We start from the raw sequence: 17,977 nt of genomic DNA, 5'->3' as shown, positions 1-17,977 counted from the left end.
CCTGATCACTTTGGGTGTAAACATTTGAAATCGCTAAAACTCCTGCAGCACACCATACAAAATCACCACACCGTTCTTCAACTGGTTGTTCAGTACGGCACCGTTTCCGTTTAATTCAACATTACACACCATTATTTCGTACTGAACGCAGAAGCCCTGATCTTTTTTCACTTATTAGTCTTTTGACCAATCAGGTCAGCTATTTTGACTAATAACTGGGCAAAAGATCAGAATTGGGCTGCCTGTGTAAACTCAGGCCTATGAGAGGTGAGGATGTGTCATCATCACACCCCTTTTGACCCTTTCTGTTATGGCCAACTGGAGACACGTGGTCTGATACAGTACCTTCTCAAACTCTCCGTCCTGCCGGTGCATCAGTGTCTTCCACTGTTCAAACAGCTCCGGTTCAGAGTTCTGGATGTCTTTCAGAGTCCCCTCGGTTTGAGTGGTCCCGTTCTTCATCGCTATGATCTGACCACGGAGGGAGAGAGTGACTGAATTAGTGACTGTCTAGATGTTGTGGAACACAATACACACACGCGCGTGCCCGCACACTCTACTCTCACCCAGTCGGCGTGGGGTAGGTACTGTAGTTTGTGAGTGACCAGCACCACAGTTCTCTTCTCTTCTCTCAGCAGTTTGAGGATGCCCTCCTGCATCAGGTGGTCACTCAGGTGGATGTCCAGCGCTGAAAACGGGTCATCCTGAAACACACAAAGGGACAGGCCAAAGAGAGGGACATGATTCCATGGTCTACAATCAAAGACAATGTATTGTGGCTTCATCTCAATGTTTCACGAGGTGAAAAGTGATTTGCAAAAGGGGAAAATATTGGTTACTTGAATATCAGTTCTATGTGATTCAACATGATTCTTTTTGATGAAGCTGAGGTCACCGTGTAGACCTAAGTTAGTGTAGACAGGTTCTCTCACCAGGAAGACCACGTTGGCCTGTTGGTACAGGGCTCTGGCCACACCTATACGCTGGCGCTGCCCTCCAGATAGAACTATACCCTGTGGAGAGAGGGAGGATGGACAGAATGAATGGAGGTACGTGGAGCGTACAGTATAAGCGTTATCAGACCACATTACAGTGTGTGTGTGTGTGTGTGTGTGTGTGTGTGTGTGTGTGTGTGTGTGAGTGAGAGATTGAGTGTCTGGAGCTCTCCCCAAAGGTAGACTGATGTATCTGTCCTCTTCTTCCTTTACTGCCACCAAGACTCGCTGTAGTGGAATAATCTACTATCAACTTCTGTCTCTGCATAATAGGGTCATGCCTATTCTATAGAAGTAGTAGTGCACATCAGTTAACACACACACACACACATCACCCAGAAGTAAAATCTTGCGTATGTTCACGTAGTCTATTAATGAGAGGTTACACAAACAGCAACATTACAGAAATAAACACCGCAATATTATTAAAACACACACCTTTGTCACAGAAACACAACCAAGACCTGCTTACGTAACAGAATGATGCCTGAACAAAACAAATACGACAGTGTACTGGGCGAGCTCTGGTGAAGCTTGCTTCCTGTACATACAGTATAAACATCAGAGACAGGTGGTGACAGGACTCTCTATAGCGAAAGAGATTCTGTCTCAAACCTGAATTCATCAAGATTATATAAAGGTTATACTTGATTACTACTATTATAATGTGGTCCCCTTGATTGCCATTTAGTAAGTAAGAATGACAAGAGACAGGTACGAGTGGTCCCAAGTGACAGAAACAGTGACGGTGCGGGTCACTGACCCTCTCTCCAATCTCCGTCTGGTCTCCCTGTGGCAGGATGTCAATATCCGGCTGCAGGGAACACGCCTCAATGACAGCCTTGTACCTGGACAACACAGAAACAGATAATCAGATGACAACCGTGACATTAAAACAAATACCCTGAAATGTCAATGGGCTGGGGAAAGCGGAACAGATTCCTAGTGATTTGTACTGTCAGAGTAACGATATCATGGTACACTGTAAAACATTTTTTACCATTGTTTTTACGGTAATTTACAGGCAGCCTGTTGCCTGTAAGTTACAGTAAAATACATGGTACAGTATGTTACCATAACCAGGTTTATGGTACCAATACTGTTACTGTAATCCATTTACGGTATCCAATACTCTTAGTGTTATCTATGTACCGTAAGACAGCAACAGTATATTATTCTAAGGTTGTATTCAGGATAAACATCTCCACAGAGATGCGGTTCAACTGAAGAACATCTTAAGAGGATCAAGTGAAACAGTGAATCTCTAAATGGGTCTAACGTACGTAGATCTGCGCGCATGTACGTTCGTAGGGGGCTTGGGGAGTCAGAGACGCTTAACCAAGCAAGAGGAGCCAAGGCACTCTTTTTTTTTACTCTAGCTAGCGAGGACGATTGAACTTCCGGATCCGGCGTTCTACGCTCGTGTACAAGCGCGAGCTACACGTCAGGCGTTCTGTGTTTTACAACACTACTTTTTTTTTAGCCACAGAAGCAAACATGTCTCTTTTGTCCCATGTTTCATGAGCTGAAATAAAAGATCTCAGAAATGTTCCATACTCACAAAAAGCTTATTTCTCTCAAATTCTGTGCACAAATGTTTACATCCCTGTTAGTGAGCATTTCTCCTTTGCCAAGACAATCCATCCACCTGACAGGAGTGGCATATCAAGAAGCTGATTAAACAGCATGATCTTTACACAGGTGCACCTAAAAGGCCACTCGAAAATGTGCAGATCTCACACAACACAATCAAATCAAACTGTATTCGTCACATGCGCCAGATACACCTTACAGTGAAATGCTTACTTACAAGCCCTTAACCAACAATGCAGTTAAGAATATACCAACAAAAAAAAGTAGGAGATAAAAATAACAAATAATTAAAAGAGCAGCAGTAAGTAACAATAGCGGTGTTATATACAAGGGGTACCGGTACAGAGTCAATGTGCGGGGACACCAGGTTACCAGGTGCCACAGATGTCTCAGATACCACAGATGCCTCAAGTTTGAAGGAGTGTGCAATTGGCATGCTGACTGCATGAATGTCCACCAGAGCGGTTGCCTAGAGAACTGAATGTTCATTTCTCTACCATAAGTCACCTCCAATGTCCTTTTAGAGAACTTGGCAGTAAGTCCAACCGGCCTCACAACCGAAGACCACATGTAACCACGCCAGCCCCGGACCACCACATCCGGCTCCTTCACCTGCAGGATCGTCTGAGACCAGCCACCTGGGCAGCTGATGAAACTGAGGAGTAATTCAGTTTGTAATAAAGCCCTTGTGGCGAAAAACTCAATTCTGATTGGCTAGGCCTGTCTCCCCCAGTGGGTGGGCCTATGCCCTTCCAGGCCCACCCCACCCATGGCTGCGCCCCTGCCTAGTCATGTTAAATCCATAGGTTAGGGTCTAATGAATTGATATCAATTGACTGATTTCCTTATATGAACAGTAACTCCGTAAAATCATTGAAATTGTTGCATGTTGCGTTTATATTTTGGTTCAGTATAGTACTATAATGACAGTCACTTCATCCTTCACACTTACCTAACCTTGTGTTGTGTAGTGGCCTTTCAATGAGTGGCCTTAGTGGCCTTTCCTGCTATAGCAAATGGGTGAGTATTGCTGTCCAGCTGTAGACAAGGCTAGACCCTCATCTACATAACACAAGGTTGTACGTGGTCATGTGTAGTGGCCTTTCAATGGAGCTCATGTACAAAGCCGTACAAGTTTACCGAGTGACTGATTGAAAACAACAATACTTTCTGCCACATGTACAAATAACCAGACAAATACATTTGCAGACCTTTTAGATATTTATTTACTATCACAAGAGGAATATAGTCCAACGTAAAACTAATACACAGGTGAAAAGGGAAATAAGAGAAAACAAACTAAGTAAACACCAGTAATATGTGAACGAGGAAATAAGTTTAAAAAACATTTACACCAAAAAAATGGTAAATTACCCACCACCCTAATGTATGAATAAGAGAGAGAAAAAAAGCAGACAACCATTTTTGGGTTTGAGACAAACGGGAGAAGTTGATCGGCAGGAATAGACACCATCCATGGTACCATGACGTCGTAGACGTTTTTTTTGCTGGACGCTGCTGCTGTTTCTGTAACTCCTGCTGCCGTTTCTTTAAGTCATCCACCCGCTGCATAATGTCAGTGTCGTATTGTCTCACCAGCTCGCACAGACGTTCCACCAAACTGGACATAATTGCGCTTAGCAAAATCTCATAAAAAGCACCAAAAAAGGAAACTTGCAAGCAGTAGACGCGAAGTAGCAGAACGTCCATCTCGTCTGTGTTTATACCAGAAGGGATACTGGAAAATGTGATGTAGACACAGCGGTGGGACTTACGTCGCAAAACTCATTCAATACTGCCCCTCAGTCTTCGCAAGGAATAACACGTCAGGTCTCAATTTCCATGTAGGAAAAAAAAACTGTCGAATGTTGGAGAATATTACAAGGAGCTGCCCCTTTTGTGACGAAAAACGACATTGCAACACTGCGCTACGCTCCATCGGCCCTGTTTGCGTATTGTCTGTAGACCTCAGAAGACTTGAATTATATAAAGGGATGAATGAAGCCTGTCTGGCCCTGGGGCTTTATTAAAGAGAGATGGAAAGAGAGAAAGGGTGGAGAGGAGAATAAAACAGACAGGCTGTAGGAAGGGAGGAATAGAGCAGCATCTGGGTACTTACAGTAAAACTTCACAATGAATGCATACAGGACTATGACATACACGTTTGGTTAAGTAGGTTGGCCATCCTCAAGTCAGCGGCTAGGAGGGTCCTGGACAAAGACAACGTCTGGACTGGGGAACGAAAATGGCCGGTCCAGTTAAAACCGGACCCAACCCCTCCCCAGCACCATCACACTGGGGAACAACACAGGTTCCGTCCACTACTACAGCATGCCCAAACTGTGCAGGAACTGTGGCCAACTAGGCCATCTGGCTACAGCCTGCAAGCCATCATCTGCAAGATCTGTAAAGACAGACTGTATATCCATACGCCCCTACAACCTGTGTGGGAAAGAGCGCCACTTCTTCAGAACCTGCCTCAGTTCCTAAGCCAGCAGGGCAAGGGCTAACGCCACCAACCCCAACCACACTAACCCAAATCCCAACCCCCCACCCCCAGACAACAACGAAGACACAGAACCAGACCCCAGACCTTTCCACAGGCACCACCAAATCCACCACCCAAGATGTCCCAGAAACAGCCCCCACCCCTGCCAGCCACTTCACCTCTGTCCCCCCCAAACCACTGGTCAAAGGGAAGCCGGTTTTGAAAGTTGCCATACAAGTGGAAGAACCCCTCGCCTCACAACTCCTTTTCTTACACGATGATGACCCAAACTGGACCAACAACAGACCAGACCAACAAACCAGCAAGAGACCAGACCTGAAGACCACCCCAGAACCAGACCAGACCTGAAGACCACCCCAGAACCAGACCATACCCCCTACTGCCACGGACTCCACCCCCTGCTCCTTAGCTACCCAGATCCACCTCTTCAGCCCTCCCTGCCCCTGATCCCACATAGCAGCAAACCAGCCAGCCTCAGTCCAGACCCCCGGGACCCTCCGATCTGCCTTCACCTTTCCCAGCATCCCCTATTCCATCACCAAGTCAGTACAGGTGGCCACCAGTAAGTCAGTGGGGAGGCACACCAAGACCTGTGAACAGCCAAGATCCACCCAAAACCACAAACGACCCGCTAGAGGCCCTCCTCCAAATCTGAAACAAAATGATCATTTGAGTTGCCTCTTCGTTAATTCTCCTGCCCCCACAAAAAAAATGTCGTGTGAAAAAGTGGATTTTTATCCCGGCCTATATTCTAAGAGTTGATTGGGGATGGGCCGGCCCGGGTTTAGCACAACATTGTAACCTACTGTATGTGTGAGACCAACGGGTGGCCATGGCTTTGTGAGAAGTGCGTCTGTATCTCTCCCATAACTAGAATGAGATTCACTTTCTATGATCTCTCTCTGCTCTGATAGACATGAACCTGCAACTTTCATCTCCAGCGTTGCACTTCAATTCTTATTTCGTTATAGAATCATTGCCACGCAAAGGGTTCTGAAGGAACTGCAGCACCCCTGATAAATTGAAATAAATTTGCCAAAGTTATAGAATTACTGCTCTGTTCAGAAATAAATTAAATCATTCAGAATAGCCTACTACACCATGAGAAGGCCTATAATTTAGCCACAGAGAATCAATAGCTTCTTTTGGATTGTAGCCCAATAACAAGGAATAGCCTACAGAAGGGAACGCACAGCAAATCTGTCAGTGAACCAACAGCATGCAGACAAAACAGGTCTTTCACAATATTTCAAATACAATTGAGGGAAAATACAGGTTGGAAAGCAAATGGCTCCTGCTGAAAAGAGAAGACTTTAGGCTACCAAAATATTTCCAAATATTGCTTTACAAAGTAAAACGAGAGAGAGATAAGCTTTTGGCACAAGCGCACGTCATTGGGTAAAACAGTGAAACTGGAAAGCATTTTTAGGACTACAACTTCCTCATATTTTAGCCTACAATATGTGTCGACACACCTAGGCTATTGATGGATTCAAGACAAGGTCGTTTTTACTGATCTCAGTTTGTCAGTGTCAACGTAGCCTGCCATTTCGATCACTCGTGCTGTATTAAAAAAGATTCTGCCAAAGTCTCCAGTCATGTAAAATAAAAAGGCCACATTTCTCCCAGACCCTAGGCTACTAAAATGTTTCCCAATGTGTGCAACTTCTGTAAGTGCCTCTGCTCTACGCCCCTACGCAAATGTGATGATATGCATGATTTTTATTTCTTTCATGAGTTCCGGTACCTCAGAACTCCCCCACACCTCGCCCTCACTTTTTGTTCTGGCACCTCCCGAGTAATAAACGAAGCACTGAGAAGCATGTAGGCATATACGTAATCAATGATATTGCAGGTCATGTTTCTCCTTTTCTTACATTGGTCTGACATGGTTTATTTCTGCTACGCAACAAATATTAGGCTACCATTCATCCATCACTCATTCAATTGCCAAGCATGCTCAAAAGAAAAAAGACTAGTACCCTATTTAAAATATTTGACAGTACGGGTAGGCTATAGTATTGCTGTGCAATAGGAGTGCGACAGCAGCCCATTTAATCTCTGAGCCTATACCAAGGCAGGAGATATTATAATAATAATAATATTTTTTATATAGCGCTTTCATTACCAAGAGAATCTGAAAGACGCTGTAAAAACAAAAAATGTAGAGATCTGGTAGGTTCTTTGGCGATGGTCTTCCGCAGCTTCAGACGATAAGGTGTTGTTCAGCCAGGCAGCTCATCAGAAAGGCTTAAGCGGAGGGAGGGTCGATGTCACAGAGAGGGGTGCCGCGTCAGTCAGTTACTTAGACAGGTCTGGAGCTCTTCGTCAGGCACCTCGTTCATTGCCTCCTCTTCCTCTGTAGGCAGGCTGGATAGTCCACTACTGAAGTGTAGCGCCCACTTGGATGATGTTTCGGCTGTTATAAGCGCCAGAAAGACCACCACACCTCAGCGGTAGTCAGGTGAAAAATAAAAAATAAAAGCCAGAGCTGTATTGATGCATCCTTTAAAACGATCGCATGGCCAGCTAGCTAACTATATGGACACAATCATCTATTGATAAACAAAATATTGAACAATTTGTCTTTGCTTATGTCGAATAGACAATCAATCGTGCAGAATGCGCGGCCAGTGTTTGGCACTTGTGGTGGCATACATTTTTTGTTTGAAAAATAATCACAGCAAATTATGAAAACATTCTGCCCACACCTCTACAGAAATGTGATCAAATTTGCCATTGCTCTTTCTTTCAGAAACTGTCAGGGCCCAGTTCCAACACCCAGTTCCAGCAAATTAGGGTGTTTATATGGTATGGCTCTGATTTATCAACAAAAACGTGTATAATTTGAGTGCAACAGCTTGATAAATCCCAATAATTTGTTGCGCACGCAAATGCTAGAATCTCCATGTACGCCAAAATGTAGTATGACATTTACACAAGGTTGATTATTGAGGCCCCAGAGGAGCACTGAGGCTACAGAGAGAACTATCCCACTGTGCTTGGAGAGAGAGAAACAGGGAAGAGAGAGCGAATGAGAGAGATAAAGCTGCTCAACTATTGCTCTCAGAGACATAGAAAGGGAGAAAGAGGGGGGGGGGAGAGAGTCAAAGAGAGAGGGAGTGAGAGCGATAGCAGAGAGGGAAACAATGGAGAGAGAAATGTAACAAGTGTGAGTAGGTAAACACTACTCCTTTATGCTTCTCCACAGCAACCGAGATAACTCAGGGTTCCATTTAATTATATTTTCTGCAGCGAGGCCATTAGGCCCAGAGAGAGGAGATAGGACCACAAACACACAGGCTACCTGCTCGTCCGGGAAAGCGTTTGTCATAAGGATAGAAAAAAGTGTGTATCACCATGCCCATCCAGTGGCAGGGGAAAACAGCATATGGTGTTGTGCCACAGGTGGGGGTTGGGTGGGAGGGCAGAAACAGTTAGCAATGACAAAAGAGGCAAACAGATTTAGAATGGACTGAATCAGATGTCAACTAACCCTTACGCCTGGGGGTCCCTGACATGATACAGTGTTTTGCTTTTGTTCAAATGTTTTACAAGCAGTTTACAGTGCATTCGGAAAGTATTCAGACTACTTGACTTTTTCCACATTTTGTTACGTTACAGCCTTATTCTAAAATCAGTCTTAGAGTTTATAGTGTCAGAGCAAAAACCAAGCCACGAGATCGAAGGAATTGTCCGTAAAGATCATAGACAGGATTGTTGTCATAACTCTCGCGTGACGATCTGAAGGATCAGGTTACAGTGGGTCAGCTCTACAGCATGCTCTCTCTCGTAGAGAGGGGAGAGCGGGAAGTCGGCTGTTTTATGGTCGGTCATAAAATACGCTGCCCCTATGCTCTGTAGTGTTCGAGCTTAGAATGTAAACTGTGGAACACAGAGAGACACTTGGACATCAAAAGTTTTAATAATTAAACAATATTTCTATTTTTGAGAATGTGAGAGTGGTCCGTGGACACTTAAGGGACAGTCATGACAAGTGTGTTTCATTTGGTGATCTCATGAAGGACAGGAAACACACATAACTGTATCTCTTAAAGTGTACATTTCCCAGCTGTCAGGTTTACATCTAAATATTGTGAAACGTATGTGATTAAACATGAAACTATTTGTGAAAAGATGTAATGTGATGTTCACCTTCTAAATGAGAAAATATGGGTTTTCATATAAAGTTAACCAAATCAATGGCCATGCCCACGTGAGTATAGACATTACGTCGGCATCATGGACCACCCTTTTCTCAGAAGTGTATAAAACCCACTTCTGATGAAATATACATTAGACAGAAAATACGGAGCTGACACTACGTGTTGAAATTGTTAAGAACTACAACTCTAAGTCACGGAGACCATACAGCTGGAAATTACGTAAGTCTAGTACGAGAATACCGACAACTGTGGAAGCATCTATTCTATGCAACAACCATCTGTACGCCTGACGTACCCATTACAACAGACACTATCCGGAACCGCTGAGAAAGCGACAACTACGAAAGACATTGTGACTTCTAGGGATGTTAACCAGAGACTCTGATTAACTGACTCTCCAGCAGACGGACCGGCGATTCCAACAGAGAAGACAACGACATACGGGCGTAAATATATACATTGCAATTATTCTCGAATGAGCGGCCGATCATGTGCAAAGGATTAGCATTTCAATTAATATAATTATCAACTATGTGTAGTGAATCCATTTTGTCTCTCCCGCTCTTTTCCTGTGCCCACCCCTTTCCATTGTCTACCAAGCCGTCATACCGGTTTAGCCCACTAGGGACTTATCAATGCATTGTGTTAGTAACCAATATCTACTGTTTGTTCGTTATGTATTTCTGTGATTATTTAGTTAGTTAGTAAGTAAATAAATAATTAAGACAATTTGTATATAGCCGATTCATCATTTAGGCTAGGGTTCATGCAGATATCCAATGTTCAGTAATGAGAACTGACGAGGTAATAATGATACATTAGTAGAAGAATAATCGATAAGATATGAAAATATCTGAAGAGTCGATTCGGGAAATAGAGACTAAACATTTTCACGTGGTGCCCTGACTTCCTAGTTAATTAAAGCTGGCATGATTAGTTTAATCACGTAATAATACTTACACAGAGAATTGATTTGATAAAATAAGTCTTCACATTTAATGATAGTCACAGACACGACAATTGTATCGAGGCAGAGATCTGGGAAAGGGTACCGAAACATTTCTGCAGCATTGAAGGTCCCCAAGAACAGTGGCCTCCATCATTTTTAAATGGAAGATGTTTGGAACCACCAAGACTCTTCCTAGAGTTGGCCGCCCGGCCAAACTGAGCAATCGGGGGAGAAGGGCCTTGGTCAGGGAGGTGGCGAAGAACCCAATGGTCACTCTGATAGAGCATCACATCTGGAGGAAACCTGCACAATCCCTACGGTGAAGCATGGTGGTGGCAGTTTCATGCTGTGGGGATGTTTTTCAGCAGCAGGGACTGGGAGGCTAGTCAGGATTGAGGGAAAGATGAACGGAGCAAAGTACAGAGAGATCCTTGAACACCTGCTCCAGAGCGCTCAGGACCTCAGACTGGGGTGAAGGTTCACCTTCCAACAGGACAACAACCCTAAGAACACAGCCAAGACACCACAGGAGTGGCTTCGGGACAAGTCTCCGAAAGTCCATGAGTGGCCCAGCCAGAGCTAGGACTTGAACCCAATCGAACATCTCTGGAGAGACCTGAAAATAGTTGTGCAGCGACGCTCCCCATCCAACCTGACAGAGCTTGAGAGGATCTGCAGAGAAGAATGGGATAAACTCCCCAAATACAGGTGTGCCAAGCTTGTAGCGTCATACCCAAGAAGACTAGAGGCTGCAATTGCTGCCAAAGGTGCTTCAACAAAGTACTGAGTAAAGGGTCTGAATACTTATGTAAATGTAATATTTCTGTTTTTTTTATTTTTAATAAATTAGCAAACATTTCTAAAAACCTGTTTTTGCTTTGTTATTATGGGGTATTGTGTATAGATTGATGGGGGGGACGAATTAATCAATTTTATAATAAGGCTGTAACGTAACAAAATGTGGAAAAAGTAAAGGGGTCTGAATACTTTCCGAATGCACTGTATAATCAAGTCTCACCTGGGTTTGATCATGGGCATCTCAAAGGTGATGTTCTCCACCAGCGTCGTGTTGAGCAGCCAGGGCTTCTGGGAAGCATAGGCCACAGAGCCTCTCTTCCTACCAAGATAAACACAGTGTCAAGATCAACCAACATCTCACAACGTCCTGTCTTTTCTCAATGACGCACAAAGATAAACACACTTCATGGCAGACTAGTTTCAAATGTAAAATGGTTCTGGATTGCTTTCTGTGTTGTTCAATTACAATGGAAAACCAGGGTATTATCTTGTTTTTTTGTAATACAGGCAGTTAACTTCACTGTACTGACTAGATACTGTTTGTATTTTTCTATTGTGGATAACAGTGTATAAGAGTAAATACAGCATCTCCATAGTGACCATCTGGTGTGAGGCGTCATGTGTGCTTACTGGATATCCCCATCACCAGCTGCATCCTTGTCTGATGTGGGGCTGCAATGGCACACACACACACACACACCATTAGCACCAGTAATGTATACAGTCGGCAACACAAACCAAAACAAGGCCATCGTTGCCCTATATGAGCATGTCCATCATTAGATCTTAGTGTCTATAAATAAAACAAACTATTACTTCCTGTAATTTGAAGATTCTGACTCACTCTGAATATAGAAGACAGAGTTTTTGCAAAAAGCTGCATACGTTATGGCTGGATTTAATGCGGTTGTATTTAGTCTGTTATTGCGTGTCTTTTCTTGGCGTAGTTATAATTGGTGTGACATTAGTGAGATAAATACAAGATAGAGGAAAGGGATGGACACACACACACACTCTGAGTTCCCCTGTGGTCTGCCAGGGGTGACAGGAGCTCATCTGCCTATCCTTGGCTGCTACTTGAGAGAGGGAGAAGGTGAGCGGGAGGAGTGAAAGGGATGATGAGAGGGAGAACTAGAATATTTTTGAAAGGAAAGGAAAGAGAGTTGGTTGATAAGCGTCCCAGGGTCTATCTAATGATCCTGATCACCACAGACAGGGCCAGTTGAGAGGCATGTCCCAGACAGGATGTCACAAGTCTGTACTCCAGTGATTAAACAGCAGATTAGATGAAGTGGAAACCAAGGGGGGAATTCTAACATCCACTTAAAGGTCCCAAACAGTAAATCTTGATTCCCATGTAAAATAGCCTTTTGAGTGACCAAAACATCACCCATATTATTTCTTTCCCAGATAAAAATGCTTAGAATTTAAGAAAATTGTCCTTTTTCGTTCATGTATAACTATCAGTAAGGCTTAAAAGACAGTCTGAGAGGGCGGAGAGCTAATAGGCTAAGTGGGCGGGGAGTTCACCTTGACTGACAGTTCTTTGACACAACTACGTCAAGAAACTCGGATGCAGTGCTGCATTGAAATAATCTCAAGCACATTTACAGATACATAAAGAAACGAACATCAAACAAACATTTAAATTGCATGCAACATCCATCCCCGTCATACACTACCGGTCAAAAGTCTTAGAACACCTACTCATTCAAGGGTTTTTCTTATTTTTTAAAAAACTATTTTCTACATTGTAGAATAATAGTGAAGACATCAAAATTATGGAATCATGTAGTAACCAAAAAAAGTGTTAAACAAATCAAAATATATTTTATATTTGAGATTCTTCACTTGATGACTAGCAAACTAGCCAGTAACTAGCTAACACCAGATATAGATGAAAGGGGAAACCTAGAAGTATCTTTGCGATAGATTAATAGGATAAACCTGTAATTATATTTGTGGACACCCTGCAGTAGACTGGCTAGCTAGCTATGTAAACCACACCCCTCTGCAAACACAATTTATGCGATGATGGTTACTAGTCGGTATTTCTTTAGTTAAGTAAGAAAATAAGATGTTACCATTTGGTCATCCTACTTTGATCTTGTTTCATCCAAATACTGTATCATTCAATTTCATGAAAAACATGATTTGGACTGTGCAGGAGCAAAGTCAAATTGAACATTTTACTTAAGTGGAAGTTAAGATTCACACCTAAAGTTGGGAGTAATAACTCAGACACACCGGTAGGAATGTCAAAGAGTGCCGGCAGTCAATTTCTTTTGTGTTAACACAGAAAAGGCCTTGAAGTCCTCAGCCACTCAGCCTTGTTAAAATACTCCAAACCAGATGGTGGCAGTAGCTTTGTTTGGCAATGCATGTCCGTGTGTGTTACTTAGTTCATAGTCTAGATTCCAGCGTTAGCTAGCTGCGCTAATGTTGCTATTTTGTAAAAAACTCTTGTTGATACTAGCCAGATTGCCACAGCTAGATAACTCCTAGCAAGATGACAAATAAATAATTTAATTCACTCTCCATTAACCTGTACTGCCAGTGTCCATTGCTAAATGTTTAGCTAGCTAGAATGTCCGGTAGCTAGCACAACATATCTAGCTAGCTATCTATGGACATTGCACTAACTGGGCAGCTATAATGTAAATACTAGCTACAATGGTTAGCTATCTTGAAGGAAGTATTTAGTGTTGTGTGCATTGCATCTGTGCACTTAGTATGGACAAAATACCCTCTTAGTTCCTTTTTGTTGTCATGTTGGTGGTTCGTGCTCTCTGATTGGCTCACAGTCAAGTTGCTGGTCACTGATGAGCATCACAATTCTACAAGTAGAAACAGCAGGATCGTTGCTACACGGTCGGCACGCAGTAGGTACAGCTTTTGTTCTAGCAAGAGAAGGAACGGCCTCCCACTGTGATAAGTACCTATCGGCGGTCTATCGGCAGTAAGATTATCGGTGCATTTCATGTTTAAGGTGTAGCAGTGAGGGAACCTGTGTCTAATAACACTAAGTGAAGCAGACTTCTGCTGAGGTCTAAGGTGGGACACTGAGCTCAGATGGTGTAGTCTACAGTGTTGACCAGGGGTCGGCAACAGCCATTTCATTTAGGAAATCTGTTCCTAAGTATTCCCACAAATATTACGTGATCCTTTCTCAACGTAATCAAGGTATGAAATGATTGTTCTCTATTTTGGGGCTTAGTTGTGGTCAATTAGCGGTGTACAAATTATAATTATGTTGCGGCCCCCAGACCCCCAGCACCATTAAAAAAATCAGCCCGCTGCTGAATCTAGTTGCCTACCCATGGTGTAGTCTGATTCATTATTCAACATTATGAAAATATATATGAATGATGCATGAGCTGTAAAATTACTATGACCAAAAACATGTAATTCAAACACACGATGATAATAAATGACACAACTTCACTTATTGATTAAGTCTCCCAGTCACTGCACAACAAAGTAAATACAAGAAGTCGTAGAAATAGTGTTAACGTATGGCTGTATACTGTATAGCAGTATGCCTCAAAGAGAAGAAATATAAGAAACAGTATCCTCTGGGATACGCACCGATTTGTGTTTTGAACTACTATTCGCTACTGTCCTCACAGCCTCAGGTGTACACCGACTCCTCACTACCTCATACACATCCCCTCAAATATCCTCCATCTCACTTTCTTACAGGGCATTGCACTAACAAGTACTCTGGGATGCAACAGAGAAACCACAGGTCAGCAGCTATAACCTTGGTGGTCTGTCTGGGAGAAAAACATGTCTTTATCCCTTTATTCCATTACTCTGATAGCCCCGGCCTGCTGAGGGATTATTACTGTTTCCAGGATTCTGTCAGTAGGTACACACACACACCTGTGGTATTCCTCGTATTTTTATAGTTCTCTCTGCATTGTCGGGAAGGGTCTGTAACTACGCATTTCACTGTTAGCTTACACCTGTTGTTTACGAAGCATGTGACAAATGCAATTCGATTTGACACACATACAGACAAACAGGCTTGCATGCACATAAGTACCACAAAAGCTACACACACACACACAAACACACCTTAGCATAGTACAAAGCTTCGTGTTTTATCATGGAAAGTAGTGGAGCAGGACAGAGAGAGGGATTACCCAAAGACAACAGCCGTGTGTGTCTTTTTTTGTGTGTGTGTGTATTGCTCCCTGTGTGGGTCATGCTGTGAGTGACATCATTGACAGATGGAAAGTTGAGCTGTGTTGACAGCGATGTAGAGCATATTAAATTGTACCCTGCTATGTGTGTGAAAAAGATTGTTGCCGGAGACATAAACACAAACCCGTGTATGTCCTACCAAGACGTCCTCTGTATCTCTACTGTCAATGTGCCACTCTTACATCAGTGACTCCTGCTCATATTGTGTTGACCTGGCGTATCCTAGAGCTATAGAAATGTTCTTACGATCCAATACATGTACATACCGCTCGTCTCCTTCAGACACATACCTCTCATCGCCTTCAGAGTCCAGGTTGGGCAAACTGCAGAGAGAAGAAAAAGAGTTGAGAAAACAGAGGTCACATCAATTTAAAAAGGTAGCATATTATTTATGGCAACATTTCTTAAACTATGAAACACTCATGTAGCTACAGTAGTACTAAACGCCCTTTAAAAAATAATAAAAATATATATATCATCCTAATATTTGACCCAACCTCTGTGCCACTAGTTTCCACTAGTACTCCCTTTCACTGTGGCAGCTGTTTGGGTACTCCTGGCTCAGGTTGAACTTCCCCAGGCCAGTAGGCACTGCTGTTGTATTTTTAGCCTTGACTAGTTTACATGTTTCCCCAGAGTTCCTGGGTCAGTGTTTCTGATGGAGTGAGTTTACAGCCAGAAAAGGTGAGAGCTGCAGATGTAGGATCAGATTACCCACCCTCAATTCCTAACCTTAACCATTAGGAGGATAGGAAACCATCTGACTCTGGGCCAGTTTCTTAGGGCATATTTTACATGCTCTGTGTTTTCACACCACCAAGCATGTAAAATGGCCCCGTCTCGAGGAGACATGACCAGGGAACACAGCTGTCAACAAATTCCGGAAGACTGATATTTAAGAATCTGACGATGTGCCACACACACACACACACACACACACACACACAGTCTTATAAAGTAAAAAAAAAAATGAAAAAGAGTAGTGAGGTAGTGTGTTGAGAAGGTGTTAGGCCTGTGAGGAAAAAGGTCTTTGTGACTGCAGGACAAATAACACACTGCAGAACAACTTTCACGTTAGGCCAACTAATACTGTACTGCAAGTAACTCCAGCTGTAGCATTTACACACTACTGTATGTCAGTCAATGTTAAAAACTTAGACTAAAGAAAACTGTAGAAGAAAGGGTTTGATTAAAAAAAAAAGTCTCAAAATCCACAGAGTTGAACAGAAAATAGACCCAGTCACTGGAGAGGCTAATGATGTCCCAGCTATCAGAGTGAGAGCTAATGTGCCATGTAAGAGGCTATACTTATCCTGTTCTATTGTACTTCCTTCACAAACAGGATCACCAAACTATTAGAGCTGATGACAGCCAGCTTTCATCTCTTACGGAGACTCCTCATCGTTAAGGATAATTATACTCTTCATGTCAAGACCTGCAGATAAGAGATTTTTAAAACCCCAATCCTGAGGCCAAATGTATTTAAATGACCATTGAACAGCAGGCAATATTCCAGATTGATTGTGATGTCATTCTGCAAGCGCATCAGTACGTATAGAGAACTGTGATCTTAATGGGAAATATTATTAGCACCCAGCTAGGGCGTACAGCACTAATCACAACTAAAAGATAAAAGGAACAGATACTTAGCTAGGAAGAACCTAATGTCTTTCCTGGTGACCACTCCTGATAAGTGAAAATGAGACAATGATAATGAATCTTGGTGAGGAGACGCCACTTCCTCAACCAAAATGAAAGTCTCTTTCGCCCTGCTCTTTAACACACAAACACACCCAGAAACCGGGAGGAAAACAAACTCTACCCATTTCACCAATGCTGCAGGCTTGACAAGTAATCGAAGATTAGACATATCTGATGAAAAACTGGACATGCACTGAACAACAGTCAATAACAACATTTTAGTCCACTTTTCTTTTCTATTCTCGGAACCCAGAACTCATCTTGCGAACTGTTACGAGAGATTACTAGAAGTCATCATCCCAACCTCTGAGTATGTGCGGTGTCCTACTTGGAACATGAGGGGACCCCTCTACGGGGGTTCACAGGGATTACTACACAGGGGTGAGGGTAAGGTCGAAGGGGAGGGGATGTGGCATGGCGTAAAGACAGTGATGACAGCAGGGAGAAGTGCTGCCAGGTCAAACAAACACACTGACAGAGTCCTTGTTGGAGACTAATCAATGCATTATCATAAACACCACTTTGTTAGTGCCAGTTAAAGGAAGCAACTGTCAAAACAATTCATTGGAGATAACATAGGAGGTGTCATAAGATCACAACGACAGAGTCTTAGCTACTGTTTTGATTTAATGGGTGTAATGGATGGGACCATACTCGGAAACTTTTGCTTACACATAGGATTAGACCTGTGGTCTAAAATGGCTAGCTGCTAGCTTTTCTCATAGGCCAACCTGGCACAATTAGCCACTATGCTGAATACAACCAGCTGAGCACATAATTATATCCGGTAAAAAAATAACGAATCAACCTATCAACCCATCACACTGTAGAGCCACCATCCAATCGCATTTGTTAAACAGATCAACTTGGCTACCAGTTGGAGGTTCTAAAACTTCTAGGTTTAATTTGTTACCCTTGACTTGGTCTAAAAAATAAAAAAAATGGTGTGCCAATACATTGGCACCATTTCACATACAACCATGGGATTTTACGAATAAATATTTATATTCGTAACTGAAGCGTAAAAAAAGTTGATAGCGACCTTGTCAAATAGCTG

The 17,977-nt window shown here is 42.9% G+C and overlaps 1 protein-coding gene across 1 annotated transcript in view; it reads right to left on the bottom strand.

Moving 5' to 3' along the window:
* LOC106561050 (ATP-binding cassette sub-family C member 8) overlaps positions 1-17,977 on the bottom strand; it is a 122,853-nt gene that overhangs the window by 20,546 nt on the left and 84,330 nt on the right. Inside the window, exons 18-24 of the mRNA XM_014124633.3 lie at positions 15,510-15,542; positions 11,641-11,682; positions 11,231-11,329; positions 1,759-1,843; positions 933-1,013; positions 567-704; positions 346-471 (exon numbers count right to left, since the gene is read on the bottom strand). Of these exons, the coding sequence (XP_013980108.1) occupies positions 346-471; positions 567-704; positions 933-1,013; positions 1,759-1,843; positions 11,231-11,329; positions 11,641-11,682; positions 15,510-15,542 (604 nt within the window). The remainder of the gene's footprint in view (positions 1-345; positions 472-566; positions 705-932; positions 1,014-1,758; positions 1,844-11,230; positions 11,330-11,640; positions 11,683-15,509; positions 15,543-17,977) is intronic.

Source organism: Salmo salar, chromosome 10 (genome assembly GCF_965601325.2).
Source record: "Salmo salar chromosome 10, fSalSal1, whole genome shotgun sequence".
Taxonomy (NCBI): Eukaryota; Metazoa; Chordata; class Actinopteri; order Salmoniformes; family Salmonidae; genus Salmo; species Salmo salar.
The sequence above is the reverse complement of the archived record's forward strand: the minus strand, read 5'-3'. Positions and strand labels throughout refer to the sequence as shown.